Source organism: Juglans regia, chromosome 7 (genome assembly GCF_001411555.2).
Source record: "Juglans regia cultivar Chandler chromosome 7, Walnut 2.0, whole genome shotgun sequence".
NCBI lineage: Eukaryota > Viridiplantae > Streptophyta > Magnoliopsida > Fagales > Juglandaceae > Juglans > Juglans regia.
The window spans coordinates 48850916-48866311 of NC_049907.1; the positions used below are offsets into that span (position 1 = coordinate 48850916).

General features: G+C 39.2%; 1 protein-coding gene across 1 annotated transcript; it reads left to right on the forward strand.

The window, feature by feature from the left end:
• Positions 1–449: 449 nt before the first annotated feature.
• On the forward strand, positions 450–15131 carry LOC108997086 (amino acid transporter AVT1C-like). The gene is made up of 13 exons (XM_018973198.2): positions 450–520; positions 736–950; positions 2132–2442; positions 9389–9603; positions 9969–9992; positions 11343–11523; positions 12120–12339; positions 12668–12803; positions 13312–13331; positions 14046–14191; positions 14508–14551; positions 14696–14758; positions 14839–15131. The coding sequence occupies exons 2-13, from the start codon at positions 763–765 to the stop codon at positions 14935–14937; spliced, it is 1647 nt and encodes a 548-aa protein (XP_018828743.1). The 5' UTR covers positions 450–520; positions 736–762; the 3' UTR covers positions 14938–15131.
• Positions 15132–15396: the final 265 nt, after the last annotated feature.

Sequence of the window (15396 nt, forward strand, 5' to 3'; positions counted from 1 at the left end):
TTCACTTTTATTAAAGAGAAAAAAGAAAAAAGAAAAATTTTAATATCGGATTTAATTATTTTTAATCATATTACCATATAAAAGATAGGAGTAGTGCTCTGATGAATAAAAAAAACAGACGGGGAAATAATGGCAAACATTATGTTAATTCTAATTTTTTTTTTTTAAAAAAAAGTTAATTCTAATTATTCTATGGTGCAGTGATAGTTCCGCCGTATAAAATATATAATTATGTTGGACCGAAATTATAAAAAAAAATAAAAAAAAAAAGGGGGGCGGGAGGGGTCAGATGAGTGGATTAGATCCAACGGCTGACACGAATTCATGACGTGGACAGATAGGGAGAGAGTGTGCCAAGTTGGAACTAGTTTCAGTGTTCGTTGTCATTTGTCCCGTAGCGTATTAAAACCCGGCACATTCACAGAGGCTATAATAAAGGTTCAATCATCGAGCATTTTCACGTCCACGACTTGATACAGAGAGAGCGCTGTGTACAAAGAGCAGAGCAGTCACCCTGAGAGTACGGGAGAAGATCTCTTTCTTTTTTCTTTTTTCTTCCTCACGAGTTTCCTATGTTTTTTTTTCCAATATATGTATTCGTCTTGGTTTATTTTGTCGGATGAAATCAGCTTGTTACACTTCTTACTCCTAAATGGATCTTTTTTGTTCTTGAAATTGTCTGGGCCTTCTTTCATAGTCGTTGAAAGGTTTTTTTAATGTGTACGAGTTTTGCAGAGTCAAAGAAAGATCTAAGACAGGAAGATGAAGAACTCGGTCTCGGATCACAGCTTCTACATTGATAGCGACGAAGAAGTGGATGCCGGGAAAGATTTGGACAAAGATGAAGACGACAACGATGGAAATGTTTCGGATTCATCCGATTCTTCGGCCGAAAACCAGCAGCAGACCAAGCCCGGTTCTTATAACACCTCTTGGCCACAGAGTTACAGGTTTTAACTTCTCTCTAATAGTGTATCTATCTCTCTTCCTCTGTCTGTGTTCTTTTCCCGCTCCGTTCGACTTCACGATTTTTTTGATGATTTTATTTATTGCACTCCATATATAGTTTCTTACCCGTCTTCCACTGACTATGGCGATGGTATCGTTTTGCGTCTGGAATATTTTTTCAATTGGAGAAATGAGGTCAGGTGGAATTTAATTAAAGAGTTTAGAGAACATAATTGGTGAAATTTGTCCGACTTGGCTAGCTTTGAACATGTTGATTTTGTTTTGGAATAATATAGGTGGCATAGAGTGTGGGAAAATAGTTTTTCCTGGCTTAGCTGTACGATAATATGTCTTTGCCCTGCTTTTTTATTGTCGGAAAAAATGGCGGATTGTCTTAGTATGGGAGATTAGTTATATAATTCAATAGAAGGTCTCTGGACTAATATGGGTTGGCTTAAATAACCTGTCTAGTAAAGGAAAGGAAGCACTGTTGATGTACTTTGAAGTTTGACGTGTTCACTGATCTTTCTGACCATGACTGTGGCCCAAAAATGCAAGAGTTGCATATGCTTGTAATAGAATGTCTGGATGTGTCTCAAACACGACATCAATAAACATATTTCCATATGTCCTTGGTGATATATCCTCTTTCTGATTTCTGGATAATGTTATTGTGGTTGGTTTTGGTGACATATCTATTTTCTTGGACCTACAAATGGAACCTTCAGATCGATTAGTTTGATTATTGTATTTAGATTTGTGATGAATTAGTCTCCTACTTAGTACTTTGGTCATCCGATTTCTCTGAGTGCAATATCTAGTCAAGCTTCAGAAATCATAATTTCTAATTAAAAATCATAATTCTAAAAGCAGTGGAATTGGCTCAGTCAGGCACCAAAAAACTCTGTTATGATTGCACCTGCCTTCAAATAGGTTTTTTGATGATGGTTTCATCAAATTTTCCTGCTGCCTTGAAAAGTAATTTGCAGATTGGCTTGTACATAACTTGGGAGGTAGGAGAAGTAAAATTGGCAATCGCAACAGGAATGTTATAATTCACATGAATGTTCACTGCATGAAATATTTAAGTGATGTAGTCCACATGGATTTATCTGTTGATATTAAAATACCTTGCTTGCATGGTTAGTTTCAATTACTCATTGCTTCTCGATCAATGTTTCAGGCAGTCTATTGACTTATATAGCAGTGTACCATCTCCAAGCATTGGGTTTCTGGGCACTCCCACATTGTCAAGATTAGGCAGTTCATTTCTTTCCTCATCACTAACAAGAAGATACACTCCTGAAACGTTGCCAACTGTGACAAAACCTTTGTTGGATGAGCAACAGCAGCAACAAAGACGTAGTTCGCATTCTCTGCTTCCGCCTATTCCATCACGGAGATCATCTATAAGAAAGGATGAGAAACCATCCAAGGTTTCACATGAGCTCCCAATTTCTCACCAATGCTCGTATGGGCAATCTGTGCTAAATGGTAAACAACCCCCCCCCCCCCCAAAAAAAAAAAAAAAATGAATCGAGAACAAGCTCATTCTCTATATTTGTTAGTGACATGGTTAGTTTCACATAATGTCAGTGACTGTGTGCTTGGTGTGATTGCTTTTGTTGGACTGGATCTGTGGTAGAGACGTAGAAACATGCAGTGATGCAGACATGAGACAAGTGCTTTAGTTCTGTTTTTTGTAATCTAGTACTCCTAAAAAATGCTCTTCAGTTATCAGCATATTCACTCTGCACTGAATTTCTATAAACCTTAAGCATTTTCTAGAGGTTAACCACTTTTGAGGTTTTTCTCATCCCTTTGTATAAAAATGCACCTCCATGGTTCGATGAGTTGACTGCATTTGCAATTTATTGAAATAATAAAATGTGTTCCTTTAAATGCTAACTGAGACTTCAGATGTGTTTTACATGAAAATCTACTATTATGTAGCACTATACCAATATGAATCAGTTGTTGGATTTTCAACATGTTCTCTTCACCCATATGATAACATTAACACCACATCAACTTAACTAGGCCATGGAGACTGGCTATGTGCGACTGTTGTAAGTTTGTAAATGAAACATCAAACATGTTTCCCTTAAGCATTCCAAGTCATCTTGATTTTGATTTTGCAACTGAGTAAGGTATAAGTTTATGATGGGGCAGTATGATGAAGTTGTGATTGAGTCCAAATGTTTCATCGTGTTAAAACTTAGAGAGGGTGTTGTGCGAGTTACAGAGAGAAGTTGGAAAACGGAGTATTCGGTGGAGTTGGGGTACTCTTCAAATCAGTGGCTTGTGAAGGTACTGGAGGAGTGCTTGAGCAAGGGGAAGAAGGAGGTTTATTCGGCAACTCGGAATGGTTTCTCTAGTCTTATAGCACAACGTTGTGTTAACAGGCGAGGGAGATTTCTTGAATTATCCGAGTATAATCAGGGAGGGAGGAGAAATGTCATTTGCATTCCTGAGGGTGTTAACGGAGGGGGATGGAGGAAGATGAGGGAGAAGCTGAAAGAGAGAGGTGCGGATGGCTCGATAAGGGTTGGCGTGCATGGAGGAGGGGGCCGGAACCTCGGTAGTGGGGCATTGAGACATAAAGATTGGTCGTATAAGGAGGCGTTGTCCGTGAATATCAACCAGCGGCAGGGTGGTGCGAACGTGCGTGAGCGGCAGGGTGGTGCGAACAGGCGCGATGGCGGTGGGAACCTGCGTGAAGAAGGTGCGAGAGCTACGGGTAGAGGACAAAGGCCATGGCAGAGGGAAGGTACGCTGCATCCTAAGTGTATGTCGTGCCATACGCTGTGTCAGGAGACGTGGGAAGTCAGAAAGGACTTGGCGGATTTGCGGGGACTGATGCATTCACTGCAGAGAGATATGGCTTCACTAGTGAACTTTGCCGGGTCTATTAACGCAATGGAGGAGACGGTGGTTTTAAAAGGGAAGGAGAAGGTTCATGGGCCGGGCTATATGAATAAGGCCCAGTTGAAAACAAAAAAAGGTAAGGGCTGGGCTGTGTGGAGAAAAAAGAGTGGGCCGACGCGGCCCAAATCCAATCTTAGCAGCCCGCCCGTAATCACTCGGGCTGATGGGGCAGGGCCCTCTAGGCTTTCTGGTCAGCAGGTACTTGGGCCTGGGCCGGCTCAGCCCAGGAATGCAGGACTCGGGTCAGAGCCGCCCTCGAGCCCTAGCAGATTCGGGTTTGAGAAACCCGTTTCGTCCACGAGCCCTAGCAGGCTCTCACCCGAGCTGAGCAGCCTCGGGTTTGTGCCGGATAGTCAATCGACGGCGCTGGGTCAGCCGACGGTTACACAGACAGTGCCGACGGTGGCAGTTGTCGCCAATGAAGCGACGCCGGTGCTCTTCGCGCAACAGACGATGGTGGGTTTCGAGGATCGACTTTCTCCACCTCACGTGGGTCAGATACCGCCGACGAAGGGAGGCGGGGGTTTCTCGACTCAGGTGGACCTCTCAGTGAGACATTTGGAGGAGCTTGAGGTGGATGAGGAGGAGAATGATTCGGATGATTTTATGCACTCCGTGGAGGACGAACTATTCATCCCTGAGGCTTGCGGATCTGAGGAGCTTTCGGTAGGGGGTAGCTTTCAGGATAACAGAGTGGGGAATCCAATCCCACTGAACTATTATTTTCCAGACCAAGTTTCAGATTGGGTGATACACAAAGCAAAAGAAATTCGAAATGTGGTAGGGATAGATTGTGATGGGTTTGAGGAGCAGTTCATAGCTTTGTTAACTGCTATGGAAGCTGGTCACCGCCAAAATAAGAAGGGGGAATCGAAGAAAAGCCGAGAATTGAAAAGATTGATGTGGTCGATGAATTCGGAAGGTGGTTCGAGTAGGAATAGGGCAAAAGGGAAGGGGCTGAATATTTCTCAATGAAGCCCAAGATTGTTTCTTGGAATGTTCGGGGCCTCAATGTGGTAGAGAAACGTCTTCGGATTAGACATTTAATTCGTGAGTGGAAAGCGGATATTGTGTGCTTACAGGAGACAAAACTGAAAATGATCAACAGGAAGATTGTGAGGAGTTTATGGAGCAACATATATGTAGATTGGGTTTATTTGGCCTCTTCAGGGGCATCGGGAGGAATGGTGGTGATGTGGGACAAGAGAGTGGTGGAGAAAGTGGAGGAATATATAGGGAGTTTTTTGATAGCGTGTGCATTCAAATGTGTTTCAGATGGTTTTTCGTGGGCATTTGCGGGGGTATATGGGCCTAATCTAGATTCAGACAGAAGCATGTTGTGGGATGAGCTTGTAGGGGTGTATAGTTGGTGGGAGCTCCCTTGGTGCATTGGAGGGGATTTCAATGTGGTTCGTTTTCAAAGTGAATGTTCTGGAAGTAGAAGATTGAGACCAGCAAGTTTGGAGTTCTCGGAGTGTATTTTTGACTTGAATTTGATTGACCTTCCACTTGTTGGGGGTGGAGCAACTTGGTCAAATAATCAGTCTTGGTCCCGATTGGACCGTTTCTTAATTTCACCTGAGTTTGAAAGTCATTTTCCTGATATCTGGCAAACTCGTTTGGCACGCCTAGCATCAGATCATTGGCCAATTTTGCTTGATTGTGGAGGCATTCGTAGTGGTAAAAGGTATTTTAAGTTTGAGAATATGTGGTTGAAGTCTGAAGGTTTTGTGGATAGGGTCAAACAATGGTGGAGTTCGTATCATCTTGAAGGTACACCTAGCTACATTTTTGCAGGCAAATTGAAAGAGTTAAAAAGAGATCTAAAGGTGTGGAACCAACATACTTTTGGCAATGTAGAAGACAATAAAAATTCAAAGTGGGAGGAAATACAGGAGTTAGAAAGACTTCAAGAAGGGAGACCACTTACTGAGGAGGAACAAATTCATAAATCAAGTTTGGCTGTAGATCTTGAGAGGATAATTCTACAAGAAGAGATGTCGTGGCGCCAGAAATCGAGAGCCCTTTGGTTAAAGGAAGGGGATCGGAACACAAAGTTCTTCCATAAAATTGCAAATTCTCATAGAAGAAATAATAACATTGAGATGCTGAAAATTGAGGGGGTCGAGTGTAGAGAAGAAGAAGCAATAAAAGACCATGTGGTAAATTTCTTTGAGGTGCTTCTAACTGAACAGGTGGGGTGGAGGCCGACTTTGAATGGATTGGTTTTTGGTAATATAGAGTTGGAGGAAGCTGAAAGGATGGAAAGGGCATTCGAAGAGGTAGAGGTCTATGATGTAATAAAGAAAATGGCTAAAGATAAGGCACCCGGTCCTGATGGTTTCTCCATGGGTTTTTACCAAGAATGTTGGGAGGTGATAAAGGGAGATCTTATGAAGGTGTTTCAGGAGCTTTTCTCGATTGGCAAATTTGAGAAAAGCCTCAACACCACTTTCCTTGCTTTAATCCCTAAAAAGGTAGGGGCTTCTGAGATCTCCGATTTTCGGCCTATCAGTCTAGTGAATGGTACGTACAAGATCATTGCTAAAGTACTTGCTAATCGTCTGAGTGGGGTCTTGGGACAGATCGTCACTAAGCCCCAAAATGCCTTTGTAAAGGGTAGACAAATACTTGATGCGGCTCTAATTGCTAATGAATGTCTGGACAGTCGTGTGAAGACTGGTAGCCCAGGGCTTATGTGCAAGTTAGATATGGAGAAGGCATATGATCATGTGAATTGGGATTTCCTTCTATATCTACTGGGTAGGTGCGGATTTGGAAACAAATGGAGGTCATGGATCAGATGGTATATCTCTACGGCAAGATTCTCTGTGTTAATCAACGGCAGTCCAGAGGGTTTCTTCCCGAGTTCGCGTGGCTTGAGACAAGGGGATCCATTATCTCCTTTACTCTTTGTTATTGTTATGGAGGCACTAAGCAGGATGATCTCAGCCTTAGTGACTAATGGTAATATGAGTGGTTTTCAGATTGGATCGCCGAGTAGGGGTACCACCACCATCTCTCATTTACTGTTTGCAGATGATACGCTTATTATGTGTGATGCCGAGACAGAACAGTTGAGGGCTGTGAGGGCATTGTTGCTTTGTTTTGAAGCAGTGTCTGGTTTAAAAGTGAATTATGACAAATCTGAGTTGGTGCCTATTGGAGAAGTTCAGAATTTAAGGGTAATAGCTGGTATAATGGGTTGTAAGATAGGGTCTCTCCCTATGAACTATTTGGGATTACCTCTGGGTATAGCCCCGAGGGCGCTTTCTATTTGGGATACTGTGATTGAAAAAGTAGAGAGAAGATTAGCAGGTTGGAAGAGAATGTATTTGTCAAAAGGGGGCAGGATCACGCTTATTAAAAGTACGCTTTCCAATCTACCAACTTATTTCTTATCCTTATTCCCTATACCGGCCAGCGTAGCGGGACGTCTTGAGAAGATACAAAGAGATTTTTTGTGGGGGGGCTTAGGTGAAGAGTTCAAATTCCATTTAGTCAAGTGGGAAATTGTATGTCGTCCAATCTCCAATGGAGGATTGGGTATTAGAAATCTGAGGATGTTTAATCGGGCACTACTTGGCAAATGGTTGTGGCGGTATAACAAGGAACCGGATGCCTTATGGAAGATTGTGATTGAGAACAAATATGGTGGTCTCGAGGGGGGTTGGTGTACTAGAGAGGTGCGAGGGGCCGCTGGAATGGGATTATGGAAACACATTAGAAGAGGATGGGTGGTTTTTCATCAACATACAAGATTGCAATTGGGTACAGGTTCAAAGATCAGATTTTGGAAGGATGTTTGGTGTACCAATTGTACTCTACAAGACAGTTTTCCTACACTTTTTGAGATTGCAAATGCTAAAGATGCCATGGTGGCGGAGGTAATGGAAGTTGAAGGTAGAAACATCCTTTGGAATATCAATTTCTTCAGGGCAGCACAGGATTGGGAGATGGGGAGTTTTATAGACTTTTATAGCCTTTTATACTCTTGTCGCCCAAATACCCAGCATACAGATGATTTGTGGTGGTGTCCAACAAGGAAAGGAGTCTTCACTGTTAGCTCCTTTTACAAGGTACTCACACAAGTGCCTGACAGTCAATTTCCTTGGAGAAAGCTCTGGTGCAATAAGGCTCCTCTCAAAGCTTCTTTCTTTGTGTGGACAGCGGCTTTGGGGAAGATTCTTACTACGGATAATCTGAGAAGACGAAACATAATCATAGCAGATTGGTGTTGTATGTGTAAAAGAGGGGGTGAATCGGTGGATCATTTACTTTTACATTGCGAGGTAGCCAGGACTATTTGGGATGCGGTGTTTAACAGAATAGATCTAGCATGGGTGATGCCAGAAACTGTGATGGATGCTTTGGCCTGTTGGACTTCAATTCGAGGAATGAGACAGATTAAAGCGGTTTGGAAGATGATCCCAAACTGTATTTTGTGGTGCTTATGGCAGGAGCGCAATGAGAGGATTTTTGAAGATAAAGAGAGATCAATAGCAGAGCTAAAAATGTTATTTTTTAGGACCCTTTGTACTTGGGCTCATGCTGTGGACTTTAATGGCATGGAGTTTCATGAGTTTCTAGTTTCTAATGTTCCCACCTAGTTAGGATGGGAGCAGCAGAACTTTTCTTTGTAATTGACACTTTTTGGATGAATATATACTTATTTTACTTATCAAAAAAAAAAAAAAAAGTTTGTAAATTATGCTTTTCGGTCATCCAATATATTGTTGTTGCCACCTGCTATCTTAGAATTTCTACAACCACAGAGCACAATCCTAAGTTAACTTTTCATGTGCGGGGACCATATATTTCTACCATGTGGTTTCAAATCTGGTTGTCTGTTCTCATTAAAAAAAAAAAACTTCATAGAGTTGGCATCACTTAGTCATCTTCACATTCTTTAATGGATGTATGTAAAGATAGCTGCCTATAAGTACACCTTCCTATTATCACCTTTGTTACTTTATAGACATAATGCGATACTTTTTTTCTTATCTTATATATAGGCAAGTCTTATTTAAGCTAATGTGAACTGCATGTTACTTTGAAGAATAAAATATTACTTGGATGTGCAGCATCTATGGAAAAACAAAAACCACCTTCAAACCTTACAGACAGAATTCTTGTCATCTATAAATATTATATATTCATATACAGATCTGCCTCCTTACCTTCGTCTGTAGCTAATTATTATAATTAGTTATGGACTTTCCTACAAAGAACCCTACATTTCATATGAATCATGATGCAATGGTTTAGTCCATGTTGTACATAGTCACATGAAGAGATCAACTATCTAACAAGACTATATACCAGTAAATGTACATTCTCATTGACTGTAAAACTTTTTTTTTACGTGTATGTGTAAAATTATATACGGTTGTGAACAATAGCAAATATATGTAACTTGTCAGTATTGGTAATTGAAAACAGTGTATTCATATGCATATCAAAGTTTTACGCAGGCTTAATTAAAGGTTTCTGATGAATTCCAGTTATGCAGGTATAAATGTTCTATGCGGAGTTGGCATCCTTTCAACTCCTTATGCTGCCAAAGAAGGAGGATGGGTTGGACTCTCCATATTGTTTGTATTTTCAGTGCTTTCGTTTTACACCGGACTCCTCCTGCGCCACTGCTTGGATAGTGAGCCTGGGATTGAGACATACCCGGACATTGGCCAAGCTGCATTTGGTAATGCTGGCCGAATTACCATCTCGGTATGTCTTGTTCATAATCTTTATCTTCTAAGGTGCAAAGGTTTAATGTAGGAGCCAGATATGAGTTTGTTCTTTCTATTAGTATTTCATCTCTTGAATGTCAAATTGTTTCCAAAAGTATTGCAATGGTACTAATAAATTTCAAAAGGTTTCTATTTTCATATAATTGATACCTAATGTCTTTTTAATATTCACTCCACTACTTGTATGTTGCTTTCTTTTTATCTTGTCTTCTACTCATGTAAGTTTGTATAGTTTCATTTATGTGGAGATATCAGACTGTAAATAATAAATTATTAGAGCACCATGCACAAACTTTGACTGAATGCTAACGTCCTTTAACCTGTTTCTTTTTGTGGGTGCAGATAATCTTGTACATGGAACTATATGTAAGTACAGCTGCCTTGGCTGAGTGAGTTTTCCTGTTGATGGACGTGTGTGTGTTGGATTATTCTACCCATAGTTGTTTAGTAATGATGAAAGTGGAAACAATATAGTAGATTCCGGTGGGACCACCAACATATACCTGAGCCCCATATCTAAATATTGTTGATTGGGCCCCATTTTGTCCTGGATCCATCATTTTGGAACTTTCTTGTCTGAGCCCTTTCTGTTTCTGACTAGTCCATCATCAACATGGCTAAAGACAAGATGCCAGTGGCTTATGTCTCATGATGCAGTATCACCTCGGTTCCCATTTGTTTGCATGCTCACATTATTGTGGCCGATAATATTGTAGGCTTAATAGAACTCACCATTACTTGATACAATATTGATTGCTACTGCATGTGTATACAAAAATAAGCTTAATTTGATCATTTCCCCGCTAAGTTTGGGCCCATTTAGTTTTGGATTTGTGAGAAAGAAGTAGATGTAAATCATAATCCTGTCCTCATGCTAACATCATGGAACTTTAGTGCAAAGTGGAGGAGAATAATTATTTCAAACCTCATGATTTTTAGCATAAACTAGATCAAGGGATTTGAGGCTCACCATCGGAGGGTTCTATGCTGTAGGTACATGTTTCTAAAAATCATCTTGTTTGACCGTTGTTAACCCTTCAGTATGGAATAAGCTATTTAGTTACGGAAATTGGAACCACCGGAGAAACTACAAATACTTCACTAGTAGAACGATCCTCTTTCATGAGTAATCTCCTCTTGAATGATGTAATCTATTTTGCATCTTACCCAAGCTTGCCATTACTTCCATGTGAAATGGTGCTTGCTTTATAAAACTATAACCTTTTTTTGAGAAATAGCTAAATGTCCAGAAAGATGACAATTACAGATAAACATGGATTTCTTTATCAGAGTCGAGGTCTAAAATGGCATAGCCAAGGGATTTTGTTGGATTGGATTATTGACTTCAAACTTCTGTTTTGAATTTTTATATTGTATTGAGCACTGAATCGATCTTACTGGTTACTCTTTTCAACGTTCACCCGTGGGTTGCATAATATCGGGTGTAATGCATATATTTACCCGTTACAAATGTTACTAGCCTTTGCTGTAAGTCTTATACAACAAAGAAGATGTTTTCCACTATGAGCAACGGAATTGCTGAAACGAACGTAAAAAGCTTGCATTGTCTCAGCTGAGGACCAAGTGGAAAGAACTTTGGAAGTGTCATTTGATTTAAGATATACATTAACTTCCACTTCCTAGAAAACTTGAGTATTATAGTTACTCATGTGCTTCTATATCACTGACTGACAGTGAGAGTTTCTCTCCATCCAGGCCTGTTGCATTGAATATATAATTTTGGAGAGTGACAACTTGTCTTCACTGTTTCCAAATGCACATCTAAGTTTGGGTGCAGTTGAGTTAAATTCGCACATTTTGTTTGCATTGCTGACAACCCTTGCTGTTCTTCCTACTGTTTGGCTTCGAGACCTCAGTGTTCTTAGTTATATATCTGGTAAGTAATTTTTACTTTTTTTTTTACAAGTAGCAAATTTTATTACGTTTTTTTTATAAGTTCAAATTTTATTACTTTTTGTAACTCATATATAACTTTTTATTCTAACCTTTTTTAGGCATTTGGTGAATCAAGTCATACTTATTAAGCTATATTTAGCCGTGTGGGTATATTTTTCTTATTATTGCTAAACCCAATTGGTGATCCATGCCATGCTTTCTGCCACACAGCACTGTAATTGGGTACTGGGGGAACAAAAAAAACAGAGCCATTTTTTGCATTATAATGAATAGAACAGTAGAACAATCTTGAATGAGGTTATCTACACTTGCAGGCTAGAGTTGTGAAGTGTTTTGTTAGAATTTGTTTCTCTAGAAACCAAGACAGGTGATGAAAAATCTAAGATTAGATATGCAGAGAGTTGGTGGGTCACGAACAGGTCAAGGGTTAACTTGCATCAAAATTGTTCTATTCTTTGCCCTTTTTCCTCTTCAATTCATCGGTGTGAAATGCAATGCCAAAGATTACTGTATTCAAAATTCCAAATCCTTGATGGTCTTTGAGAAATTCTTATATCATGCCTTCTCACCTTCCAGCTGGTGGAGTTATTGCATCAGTCTTGGTGGTCCTTTGCTTGTTTTGGGTTGGTCTGGTAGATGGAGTTGGCATTCAAAGCAAAGGAACTACACTGAACCTTGCGACTCTTCCTGTTGCTATTGGTCTCTATGGTTACTGCTTTTCAGGACATGCTGTTTTCCCAAACATCTACACTTCAATGGCAAGACCAGGCCAATTTCCTGCAGTCCTATTAACATGGTAAACTCAAGATGCTCTATTATCCTATCACTAAGACTTGTTTTCTAATTTTATCAGGCAGTTAAAAAAGGATTTCTTATGCATTCTTGCACTTTCTACATTTGAATCCAGTTTAAAATTTCAAAATTATTTTAGTGGTCCTGTAAGACCTACAAGGCTACAGAGGATACTTTAGAGTGAACTTCAATATTAACTATCACTAAATAAGAAAACAAATCACTTAGATAATCCTAGATGATACAATGGTGCATCCTGTTGCTATGCGTTCACCAACCCATAACTGTATATATCCCTGGTTCTACCCACATCTAATTTGTTATCTCTGCAGTTTTTGCATTTGTACTTTGATGTATGCTGGGGTTGCTGTTTTGGGATACAAAATGTTTGGAGAATCAATACAGTCACAGTTCACTCTTAACATGCCCCAGGGTTTGGTTGCTACCAAGATTGCTGTCTGGACTACGGTATGTTCACTAGATTTGAGTTTCTTTGTTTCATATTGGCATGCATACATCAGGCTTCGTCAGCTAGTTTTTTTTTAGCTGTTACAAAAGTTGTCCTTTTCATGGGTTTTATTAAGTACATATAAACTAGGCTAACAGAATCTCATCCTAATTCATAGCTGCATTTTCTCACACGGGTATCAAAATCTAACAAATATTTCTCATGCTGCTGTATCTCTTTGAGTTTATTCTTCAACTTAGGCAGTAGCCAGTTTAGTTCTGTCAACTGGAATGTTGCCTGGTTTTAAAGCAGTTGTTGAGTTCTATTTTGGTTAGCCAACCGTTTAGTTTAATATTATTTAGGAGGTCTGAGCCTACTGGAGCTATACATTCACCAGGCTGATTTTGGGCTCAATTGTATTTGCCCTCTTTGGAATTTTAGTGTACATAGTAGTTTCAGCATGTTATGATTCTTAACCATTTAACATGCAAACTAGTGGCTAAAATGATTTTTGTTGTTCTTTTGCAGGTAGTAAACCCTCTCACCAAATATCCTTTATGTGGCATATAGCTAATATGCACAGCCTAGCATGTGTTTTTGTAGGTAAGTAGTGTAGCATGTCTGGAATCAAAACTTTTCTTAGACAGCAGAGGGACATCCCTTCTCCGTTTGTCAGCAGTCTGTTTGGAACTAGAGTTTTCAACAAGAAAAAACTTAATTTAATAATCTTTTAATTTACAAGATCTTTAGTTCAATGATGCTATATGCATGCAAAAGGGCCCATTTTTTTTCTAAGCATGATGAAGTAGAATGCTTCTTTATTAGCATTTATGCCTTCTTTTCAACTGAAAATGGAGAAAAATGTGAGTAGACACATATGCCAACTGATATATTCCTTTCCAGAAACAAATAGGAGAATTGACATTAATTTCATATCTTTAGGATTTGTTTGTATGTCCATCAAAAACTGTCTGTCCCATTATATTTTTATAGCATTTGAAGGTCCAGTCTATCATTCCAAGTAGGGCCGTGAAGGAACTTTGAAGAAATTGCTAAGATATGTTCCACCAAAACTTGACAGCGCGATCCCATTTTGGCTGGCAATTCAAAGTTCCAAATTGGCTCTCTTTTATCTTCTTCAATTACTTTTCTCTTCAAATAAAAATGCCAAAATTTAATGTCATGCATCATTATTATCTTGTAGATTTTAATACCTATAAAACTTAAGACAAAGAAAAATGTTTCTCCTTAATCAGAAACACGTATGCGTTAACCATGTCTCCTGTTGTGATGTGTCTGGAGGAGTTGATACCATCAAACCACAGCAAGTCTCATATATATTCTGTATGCATTAGAACGACACTGGTGGTTTCTACCTTGGTTGTAGGTCTTGTCATCCCCTTCTTCGGTGAGTCTCTCTCTCTAAAGTTTTTCTTTTTGTTGATTTGTTTCCTTTCCAAGAAAACTGTCTTTCATCTTTCCTCCATCTGTGGCCAATTGCATGGGCCTGCAGAAATGAAAAAACAGGTAAATAACTACGCTATTAGCATACCACATAATTGAGGATAGTCTTGAAGTGAAACTGTTATTAGAAAGCCAGATTGTCCCACCTATATGGTGGGGGCTTGTTGTTGGATTATATAGCAAGCATAGACATTATATTGTTAAATGTTCTTTATAATTGCAGACTGCTACATTATCATTGTATCTTTTTCTTTTTGCAGGTCTTGTAATGTCATTGATCGGATCTTTGCTCACGATGCTCGTAGTAAGTTTTCTTCTGCAAACAAATTCGTTTGTTCCTTATAGTAGCAGTGATATTGCATTTGGTGAAAGCATATATTATAAAATCTTGAAGCAGCACGCCTTCTTTCTTTTTTAATGTATACGTCAAAACTGATTTCTGTTGCAGACCTTGATACTTCCTTGTGCTTGTTTCCTAAGCATATTGAGGAGGAAAGTAACCCGTTTTCAGGTATGGCCTCAACATATTCATTCTTACTATTATTTCTCGTGATTTACTTATATGTTCTTCTTCTTCTTCTTCTTCTTCAGGTTGTCCTGTGCATCATAATTATAACAGTAGGTGTTATATCATCTGCCATTGGAACATATTCCGCCCTTTCAAAAATTGTTGAAAGTTTGAGGCATTGAAGTTTTCGGGATAATTTCAACTGTGAGAAGACAGTTTGATTTGTGTACTTTAAATTCGTCTTAGCCTATCCGTTCCATAATCCCAATTTTGGATTTTGTATCGCATTTCTTCTTGGGTGTTTCTGTATTTCACGAGGATTGCTTCTTATTACTGCTGAGAGATTATGTCGATTCACTATAATGACGTTTTTGTTTGTTTGTTTGTCTGTTTTTAAATAAATTTCTCTATTTAAGCCTCAAGGCCCCTTTTGCTCTGCGTTGTAATTTGTCAACCTTATTAAGAGAGGTCGAGAGGTTGGTACTCGATCATAGATTCATAGTTACCAAGATTTGAGGTGGTCTAGTCTTTTGAAAGACAAATAAACAAGAAGTATTATATTCATCATCTACACATATTATATTTTTTTAATTTTTTTTTTCTTACTAAATATGCGATATATAGATAACAAGTAGTATAAT

What these genes read in the sequence shown, in the direction of transcription:
- LOC108997086 (XM_018973198.2), top strand. Translation starts at nt 763, where the DNA reads ATGAAGAACTCGGTCTCGGATCACAGCTTCTACATTGATAGCGACGAA. An exon ending in TCTTGGCCACAGAGTTACAG is followed by an intron (nt 951 to 2,131) that starts GTTTTAACTTCT and finishes TCAATGTTTCAG; the next exon opens with GCAGTCTATTGACTTATATA. An exon ending in GGAAAGTAACCCGTTTTCAG is followed by an intron (nt 14,759 to 14,838) that starts GTATGGCCTCAA and finishes CTTCTTCTTCAG; the next exon opens with GTTGTCCTGTGCATCATAAT.